At 35.7% G+C, this 10,546-nt stretch overlaps 1 protein-coding gene across 1 annotated transcript in view; it reads right to left on the reverse strand.

Annotated features, from left to right (window-relative positions):
* Nucleotides 1–313: 313 nt before the first annotated feature.
* Nucleotides 314–10,546, reverse strand: part of Mageb16 (MAGE family member B16) — a 21,712-nt gene continuing 11,479 nt past the window's right edge. Inside the window, exons 2-3 of the mRNA XM_028769948.1 lie at nucleotides 4,101–4,177; nucleotides 314–1,866 (exon numbers count right to left, since the gene is read on the reverse strand). Of these exons, the coding sequence (XP_028625781.1) occupies nucleotides 770–1,861 (1,092 nt within the window). The 5' untranslated portion in view covers nucleotides 1,862–1,866; nucleotides 4,101–4,177 and the 3' untranslated portion in view covers nucleotides 314–769. The remainder of the gene's footprint in view (nucleotides 1,867–4,100; nucleotides 4,178–10,546) is intronic.

Below are 10,546 nucleotides of genomic sequence, written 5' to 3' on the forward strand. Positions count from 1 at the left end.
CAAGTATTACTAGATCATAATTCTCTCCACCTCAAAACTTAAAATTCACACTCTGACGACATTCATATGACCACAGCTACATTTTCCTCCTTCAGGACATTTACATTTAACAGGATGATAAGGATGATTTACCTATAAATAGTAGGTTTCATTTGTCTTTAATCTATTAGAAGATATACTGCCGTCATCAACACATTTATAAGAGAATAGATTACAGGTAGTTTAATCTAGAACCCTAGGTAAAGTAAAATAATTTTCAAAAAATAATAAATGTTCAAATAATGTTTAGGTAGTAAAAGAGAACACAAATTGGGGTAAAGTTTCTTGAATTTTATTACCCTTGGCAACTATAAAGTAAACAACTCCACAAAAAGCATGTAATTTTACTGAGAAATGGAAAAGTACAAAGAAAATAATTAGAACAAAATGTTTAAAAGATAGAAGCTTAGGAAACACATGTTTTGCTATCCCAGATAGTTATACAGATAGATGAGATTATTTCTCAATTAGTTTTATGTTATGACACAGCTCTCATTATTAAATTTGTGAATGGCATTAAGTAGAGATTTTGAAACTAAACAATAATGCTTCTAAGAGCAAGTACATTCAAATATAAAGGATAAACAATGAGAGAAAAATGGCATGATACTTAAACAAATACTCTGCAGCTAAGACTCTCCCTTCTTTCTATATCAACCTAGGTCTACTTTTTCCCCCTCAACTCTAAAAATTCTGCAAATTATACAGAAGTAATTTATCTCTGGTTGTACTAGATGTTAGGGAAGTTGCTGCTCGTGTCACTAGAACTTTCACCAGGAGCAGAACTTGGGCCAGCTTGCTGTAATAGCAAGGTAAGAGTTCTCTCTTCTTCTTCTATCAGAGCCTCTTCATACTGAGAAGGGAATGCAGTAGGATGTGACCCATGAACCTTGGCCACAAACTCTAACACTTTCATCTTGCTAGTTTCAGCTTTAGCTCGTATTCCCCACACATATTCATACTGCACAGGATCACTATTGGCTACTGGCTTGTATTCCAGGTATTGCTCCCTCACAAACTCACCAGTTATCAGCTCTCTAGGGTCACCAAATATGAGATGATTCATCCCAGCAAAGATACCCATTGGATTCAATGCTTCCCAAATCTCCTCTTCAGTGGCACGGTTGCCCTTCATGAAGACTACACCCAGGATGACTATCAGAAGACCAGTCTTAGGAAAGCTATACTGATCACTGCGCATCCCATCATAGGTGAGACCTAATTTGATAAAGAGAGCATAGCAGTGATTGATAGGATCTACTTCCTTCACTTCCAGCCCAAAGACCATCTCTATGCGTTCAGAAGCCCTCATGAGGATTTCATGAAAATGATTTACATCTTCTCTGATAACGAGTCTCATTATATCATCCATGCTCATCATCTCTCTCATCTGATACTTGCACAGCATGTAATTCACCAAGAAATCAACTTTCCCATCTACAGTCATCAGAGGTAAATTTGTGGTATTTGGCTGACCTGGTAGAATGACTGGGTTACCCTGCACCTCTTGGTTACCCAGACCCCGGACAGATTGGCTTGAAGAGGCAGAAGGATGCTTAAGACCCCTAGAAGTACTGGGTGTCTCATCTGCAGGATCTTCCTGGTTGCTAGCCATAAGAAGTTGAGAGGAGGAACATGGTTCCTTCACATCCTTGGACACCTGGGTCTCCTCACTGGTCTGGCCCTTCAGACTACTACATATAAGATGAGATGAGGAACACGGCTCCTCAACATCGATGGAGGCTGCCGCAAGCTGTAGTTTCTGGGTCTCTTCATTGGTATGGCCTTGGTCAGCTGCAAATTCTTCTGAAGACTGAGACATGGCGACTGCATAGACAGGAAGGCAACAATGAGAAAGGGAGAGTGTGAGGGTAATCAGCTAGTAAAATCAGTTATAGTCATGATGACTAAAGCCACTTCCAACAGACTTGTGAAAATTATGTTATAAAGGCTCACAGGGAAGACCTGATATGGGAAAATAAAAGACATGCTGAGTGTTAGCCAACTCAACATGAAATTATCAGAAGTGTAGAATAGACACATATTTGGCTCTGTAGTATCCAGTACTTTTCTAAATAAAAAAAAAAAGGTTCCATAATCTCCACAAGTATGATCAACATGGAATCTGACAAGCTTAAAGCTACATTCTGTGCCATAACAAAATGTTTTCCTCCTAAACTTGTACATGAACTTCTATTTGTAGCTGAGGAACTACAGACAAATGATAGATGCTGGTATGGGGAAATTAAATTTTCTTTAAGGATATAATACTTGGTAGGTTGACCACACTCTAGTGGATGGCCACACACACTGAAAACTACATGGGAAGTACAAATAGTATGGAATAGGCTAAACAAAACAAAACAAGTTGAGGAGGGATGGAAGAGGGTTGGATATAGGAGAAGTTGGGGAATAGGGGTGAATATGATCAAAATTCTTTGAAAATTTCAAAGAAAAAAAATCCTGCTCCCAAGACTAAAACTGTAAGGCCCCTGCTTATTTGAAAATTCTCTAGGCCAAGGGCAGGAACTAAACACCACGGAAGTGTGTGTGTGTGTGTGTGTGTGTGTGTGTGTGTATAGTAGTATGGTGATCTCCTCAATGCTTAGAAGCCTTACTTAGAACCAAATAGTAGGTTTGTCTTCTTAAGTTTACCTATGTCAGAAGTTGACTACTGGCTTTCTCAGATCCTAGTATATGAATTGAGCTGTTCTGACTCTGTCTGTATTTGAATTATTCACAGGAATGAACAGAGTGTCAGGGTAGTTAATTTGTGATCACTCTAATACTTAACTGCACATAATTATTCATTGTTCATTCAAGCTATATACCACAACTCTTGATATCTGAGGCCCCTTCCTTTTGTTGAACTAACATTCTATCATACCAAATACTTATGACCTTGTGAACACAAAGGAATAACTTAAAGGTATTCAATTCATCCATTTTTTCTTACTATAATTTGTAACCATGGCGAGACAGCTCTGTTGAGATCATTCTGTTTTGGGGTATCTATCTGCCTCAACAATTGTCCTTTCTTTTACCAATGGAAGTGTCTGGTTTATGATATAATTTTCTTAAGACAAAATATTTATTAGCATATCTTCAATCAACAGGAACAAGGAATCACTATATATCACAGTCTGGCAGTCTTACATAGGGCCTTCTTGGGCATGTAGAGAAACTAAGTAGTGCTATGCTAATCCAGATATTCTGATTCCTTTTGGCCCTTAGTCAAAAGTTTTACTTGAAGTACTTATTCTACAGTTTGATAGCTACCAGTTCAATTCCCTGCCAGAACCAGTTCTCATGTCCTCAGACAACAGTGGGTAGGAGTATAGAAAATCTAACTGACAAAACCCAACTTATCTCTGTGACAACTGAGGATATTAGCTCTTGGAGACCTATGCACTTGGAAGAGTAGATCTCTCAGATTTCATTCAGTACCATGACTTTGATTTTGGCAGTTTAGGATATTTTATGCTACTTGATGTGACATGAGTCTATGAAAACAAACCTTTCCCCTTAAATCTCCAGGTAGGAAGAGGATGAATACTTATCCAAACCTAACATACACTGGACTGACAATATTATTAGAGTTTTCTTTTGACTCTTCTGCCTTAGTCTTATCTGTGTTTCAATCTAGATTCCTAGTAGTGCTTGTCTATGCGTCTCTATCTTATCCTAAGACTGCCATTTGAACAATATATTAATTTTTGAGTCAGGAAAATAAAAAGAGAGAAATGAAATTCTAAGTACCATTTCTTCAAGAATTCAACATTTGAAAGCCAGAGTGAAGCATATGAAGTTAATAACCATAATGAATGCTTCTTCAACTTTTATTCAATGTCTACACATCATTTACTAATACTGAATAAGGTTCTGCTATTGCTAGTACTGTTTGTGCACTAACTACATAAGTATTAGGAAACAAAAAAGTAAAAAAGGAATCCTTCATATGTACATTCCAGTATCCAAGTTCTAACATTATAGGTGGACATTGCAAGGTCACCTGTGTTCTAAAGTGGATAAGTCTCTAAATTTTGACTTAGAATACTTACCTTAAATCCTGAAAGCACCTTTGAATCTTCCCTCTAATTGTCTGGCTTCGGTGCTTCCAATCAAAGGCCACACCTCACTAAAAAAATATAAGAAAGGAAGTGATGGTATAAAGCATGTTCTTTGTAGTTATTCCTTCCAGATTATTCTAGGGTTGAGCAAAAAGCCAGAGATGAGCACCCTGCTAAACATTTCTTTGGGAGAATTTAGTCCATGTGGATTTCTAGCTTTCAAAGAGAGGTTCCTTGAATATTCACATGGCCTATGGTTCTTGGGTGCTGTGATAAAATACTGACCAAAGGCAATTTGGGAGGAAAGGGTTTATTTCTTCTTGCAGGTTAAAGTACATCACTGAAGGAAACCAAAGCATAAATTCAAGGCAGCAATCTGGAGGCAGGAACTGAAGCAGAAACCATGAAGGAATGCTGCTTATTGGCTTTCTTCATCTGGCCTTTTGGTGGTCTTAATTAGAATGCCCTACACATGTTCATACATTTCAATGCTTAGTCACCAGGGAGTGGCACTATTTGAAATGATTAGAAATACCCTGCTGGGCATAGGTGGAAGAAGAGAACCTTGACCTCATGAAGGCTGGATGCCCCAGGGGGTGGGAATTTTGAGGGTGGGGAGGTGGGAGTGGGGGGGTGTAGATAGAGGTTACATCCACAGAGAAGAAGGAGGAGGGGCGAGGGGATTGGGGGTTCTGAGGGGGTGGTGGGGGATGGGGTAAGGGGACAACATAGGAAATGTAAATAAATCATCCAATAAAAAAAGAAAAAAAGAAAAAAAAAAAAAGAAAGTGTGTACTTGTCAGAGGAAATGTGCCACAGGGGATGGATAGACTTAAAGGGGAATGAAAGATTGCAAGAGCTAGAAGATCAGGGGAGTTTTCTGAGGGATTATGTCTCCTGGTAATGTCAGAGACCCATAAATTCTCACCAACATGACTGCTCAACATGAGCTGAAAAGGATGACTCAAAGAGACATACAAAAGTGAATGGGGAAAAGCCTACAAGGCAGCACACAAAGAACTACAGATGATGAAGAAATACTAAGCAAGAGCAATTCTCTTTCCCAGGGAATAGTATATCATTTAGTTTTCCATTTCCAAATGGTCAGTGCTGAAAACATACATATCAAGTAACATTAGACTATGTAGATTATATTTTGGAATATATATGTGTGTATGGTGTGTGTGTGTATGTGTGAGTGTGTGTGTGTGTGTGTGTGCGCGCACGCGCGCCTGTGTGTGCAACAGTAATTAACAAAATAATAGGCCATGAATTTGAAAGAGAATGAGTTGGGGCAAATGGGAACATTTAAGGGACAGAAAGGGAAGGAAGACATGTATTATTACCTCAGAAATTAAATAAAAAATTAAAAGAACAACTACAAAAACAAGAAGTCAGTAGGAAAAAGTAGTGGTAGGGATGTGGGAGGAATTAAGGGAAGGATAATGGGAGGTAAGTTTGATCCAAACATAGTATGCCCAGCAATGAATGTTAAACAAATATTAAAAAAATAACATCTAACCTCCACTCCAAAGACCATATTTTTCTAATAAACCCTCGAATGCCATGTTGGAACGAATATTCAGTGGTTAATAAGAGTAGTTTATTCTCAGCACCCATATTAGGTGTCTCACAAACTGCCTATATACTTCTAGTTCCAGGAGATCTGACACCTCTCTCTTGGTATTTGCTGGTAACTACAGTCACATATTCATTCATATATATATATATATATATATATATATATATATGCCATACATATAACAGTACACCTAATTAAAATCTTTCTTTTGCCTTATTTTTTTGAAGGGGGGGGTTGTTTGGTTGGTTGGTTAGTTTGTTTTTGTTTTGTTTTCAAGAAAAATTTCTCTTTGGAACAGCCCGGGCTGTTCTGGAACCCAATCTGTCCAAGAGGCTGGCCTTGAACTTACAGAGATACACCTACCTCTGCCTCCAAAGTGCTACAATTAAAGGTATGGCTAAATAATTTTCTTTTCTTTTTTTCTTTTTAAAGATACACTAGAATGTCATTTGGGGACAGTCCACTGAACAAACCAAACCACAACATATTGTGGCTACTTCCAGAAGGCAAAACCCAAAATAATTCCTTGGGGCCTGTGTCTATAAGGATTAAACCTCCTATTCTCCCTTATATGCACCCATTAGTAAGTCTATCAGACCAAGGCCTCCATTTTCTCACAGTGCATCCTGCCCAAAAGACTGGGCCCTGGCTGTGCCATTACCATACAAAAGCAGATTCCTTAATACTTCCTCAGAAGATGTTTTCTAAGGATACCTCCCTTGTTTGAAGCAAGGCCTCCAAGTCAAATCACACTTCTAAATTTGTATTTTATCACAGCCCAGAGAAGGCTCAATTAGGCCTAATGGCAAAAGCAAGATTCTGATCTGTGCCATGATGGCCTCTGTTCAATGCGGGATAATCCCCTACATCCTTATTTAGAATTATATTTTTAACAATCAGCAGTACCTGAGACAATCCTTCTCTCAAGTTTTCTGTACACTAGCTTTGGCAGCTTTACACCAGTCTTCCGTCACAGATTTCTCACTTTGTAACGTCATGTCCGGTTTGCAGCACTATCAGTACAACAGTGCGCATGCTCCTAAGTTCTCTAAAGGACTTTCCTTTGCTTTCTTCTGCCTTATCACATGGGCTTCTGAAAAGCCCTAGGATTTTTATTTCTGTTAGGCTGGGATCTGGTCCCTCGTGCCAGTATATCTGAAAAGCTGTTTGGACTCAAGAGTCATTCTATAGTAACTTACAAAGGAGACACAGCCATGGTAAATCACTGGCAGATTTCTTCATATGTCTTTGACAATGGTGATAATCTTCAGTTAATTCTCTTCAGGATTCTTCATTGTGCCTTTTTATTATTTTTAACCTTATAGGTAGGAATTCCTGGGAAATGCAGCTTCTTCCTTCTAGCAAAGTTTTGACTAGTTACTATATCCCTTCAGAAATTGTATTAAGTGTCAACTTCAGCCATAATTTGAGAAGGGATAGTAGAATAAGTAGGTAGACATGTAACATGATAGAGGTGGAGTATCATCTACAAAACACACTGATATATTTATTCGTTCTCTTTATCTTCCAGATTTATCCCTTTGTGCATACTTTACTATAGACATACTTTCTATAGGTCAAAGACTGAGATTATGATTTTATGAGGTATGGTCATTTTTGCTTAAATGATTTCCCATATACTGATGATCACTTTTCCATTAAGTATTTTCTCTTTTTATTATTCATTCCATTAACTTATTTTGTTTGTCCTAGCCCAGTGGGCTATTTCTAAGTTTAGCTTTGAAATATAGAATTAGTAATATACACATTTTTTTACTCCCTGACTTCAGGAAATATCATGACATTTCATATTTTTATGTTTTAATTATTTTGCTAATTATTATAATTGACATATTAGAAAAAAATAAATTGTGCCCAACATAATAAACTTTTATTACCTGGAAGGGATAGAGACTCTATGAAAGACCTACAAAGTCAACTAACGTGAACCCTTGGGGGTTCCTGTAGATAGAACTACCAAAGAGCAGGTATGGGCTGAACCTAGGCTCCCTGCCAGCATATATGTGTCAGATTTGCAGCTTGGTCTTCATGTGGGTCCCCAATAAATGGAGTAGGTGCATACCCTTACTCTGTTGCCTGTCTATGAATCCTGTTCTCCTAACTGGGCTCTCTTGTCTGGTGTCAGTGGGAGAGGATGTGTCTAGTCCTGTAGTGACTTGATGTGGCAGGTGGATTCATACAGATGGGAGACCTCCTCCTTCTCAGAGGTCAAGCAGAGGGGGGCAGGGGAGACTAGGAGTAGAGGGGGAAATACAATAGGGATGCACAGTGAATAAATTAATTAATGAAAAGAAAAAAGAATTAATATAGAACATAGATTCTATACACAGTAATGAAAATTGGAAAGACAAAAAAAACCCCAAACAATTTATTACAATAGTCAGCACAAAAACCCCATATACAAGACATTCTACATACTGTCAGGAGTGGTGGGTACTATAACTAGTTCATGTCTCTTTTTTTTTTTTTTTGGTTTTTTTGAGACAGGGTTTCTCTGTGTAGCCCTGGCTGTCCTGGAACTCACTCTGTAAACCAGGCTACCCTTGAACTCAGAAATCTGCCTGCCTCTGCCTCCCAAGTGCTGGGATTATCATTCCTCTTTTTTTAAAAAAAATCTAGTTACCATCTAGATGTCAGAGAACCTATAAATTGAGTATCAAATATTATTTAACAAAAGACTTATCAGAATAAAGATGAAATATGAATTTGAAGAGACTAATTAGAGACATTTATGAATTGAAGTGGGAAAAATAATTCATAAGCTAATTGATTTATGGTAAAGATGTTTTCTTTAGACACTAGAGAGTTGATTCAGAGGTTAAGAGCACTTATGTTGTTTACAGAATACCTGAATTTGGTTGACATTACTCATATGGTGGCCTACAACTATCTCTAAGTTCAGATTCAAAGAATTTGATGCCGTCTTCTGGCCATTAGAGTCATTAAACTCATATTGTGTATAGAATTAGTATGTAGATATAACATACATAAACATAAAAACAAATAAATCTAAAAAGCAGATCAACGTAGTTAACAACAAAACAAACACCCCATGACACTCACATATTATATAGAAGTGTTTAAATTTTTTGTATTAAAATTTAGTAATTGCTAAAGATATGTGCTATCAAATATTTATATTGAACATTTTATGAACATAGGAAATTATATAGAAAATAGAGGTAGGCAAAGATATATGAATTAGAAAAAACAATACTATCATTATACACAAATAGAATTTACATGCAGAAATTATACTAAAATCTATTAAAGTAATGAAGGCATTTTAAACATTACTGTATTTAAACTCTTTACACAATGGGAGGCAGAGGCAGGCGGATTTCTGAGTTCGAGGCTAGCCTGGTCTACAGAGTGAGTTCCAGGACAGCCAGGACTATACAGAGAAACCCTGTCTCGAAAAACCAAAAAAAACCAAAAAAAAAACAAAAAAAAACAAAAACAAAACAAAACAAAACAAAAGAAAAAACTTCTTTACACAAAACTTACTGTTTGCTGTAGCAATATACAGGGTAAAACTGGATTTATAAATGTATAAAATCAAATACAGTAGCATAAGTGTAAGAACATTATACGAAATATGTACCTTCTATTTAAATTACTAAAGGCCTAGCAAACTGGACAAATGTTACAGATTTCTAGAATGTTCAATAAACAAGTTAAACAGCACCAAATTTAGTCTGGTGATATCTATAAAATCAATGTATTGATATTTATGGATACTTTTGATTAGAAACAGAATACAACTGAAAACCTCTATCTTCACAACACCAAATCTATTACATGTCAATTCAAAACCTAATTTTATATTATTTCATCTGAAAATTTATACACTTACATTAACAGGACAAAATGCCACATTAAGAAAAAATAGATTAACAAAACCAAGCCACCATTATTTATTCATGGTTAAATATATATGACCAAATCAGATAAGGGTATCTATGAAAAGCTATATGAAATATATTACATGGAAACATTGAATTGTAGATTATCTTTCTTGTTATTATTATATTTCTTCTTAATAAACTAACAAACATATGAAGTGTATCATGTTTGAAAAACATATTAACATAATTTGTATACTTATATATGTGTTTATATGAAAAAATATATTCATGATAAATATTTAATAATGAGAAGTCCCTAAAACATAGGATTAATATTTAAACAAATACTTTGTTTGGGAACAACAAACAATATAAAAATAAAATATAATGTGCACATTTGTATAAAAAATATCTGATACTTAAAAATAAATATTCTGAAATAATCTTAAAAGTATGTGAAAATAATAGAAAAAATTCTGTAAAGAATGAAGAAATCGCTGAAGTTCTAACTAGTGGAATATTTTATTGATAGGTAGAATATTTAATTTTAATTCCCCTCAAGTTCAATTGTAATAATACTGGAGTCGTTTCATCACAAATACAAGTAAATGTTTTTGGGTGTATGTCTGTAATACATTTGACATGAATACATAAGTTTATATAAGCGAAGTATACAATTTATGTTGACTTTCAGATTGCCAAGAATATCAAATACCAGCTTGATTAACAAAGAATGATTTGGCTTACTATACAAGTTATTCAGAATTACTAATGTGTATATTAGTTAGGAGCTTGTAAATGATAAAAGTACAGATGTAGGCAAATTACCAGAAGACATGAACGAAGCTTACAATAGATTCTGTTCCAGAGCCTAAAGAAAGATCCAACTCAACTATCATTTTCATTTTTATTTACTTATTTATTTATTTATTTTTCTTTTTATTTTATTTTATTTTATTTTATTTTATTTTATTTTATTTTATTTT

This window comes from Grammomys surdaster, unplaced genomic scaffold (assembly GCF_004785775.1).
Source record: "Grammomys surdaster isolate TR1022 unplaced genomic scaffold, NIH_TR_1.0 195, whole genome shotgun sequence".
Lineage (NCBI taxonomy): Eukaryota > Metazoa > Chordata > Mammalia > Rodentia > Muridae > Grammomys > Grammomys surdaster.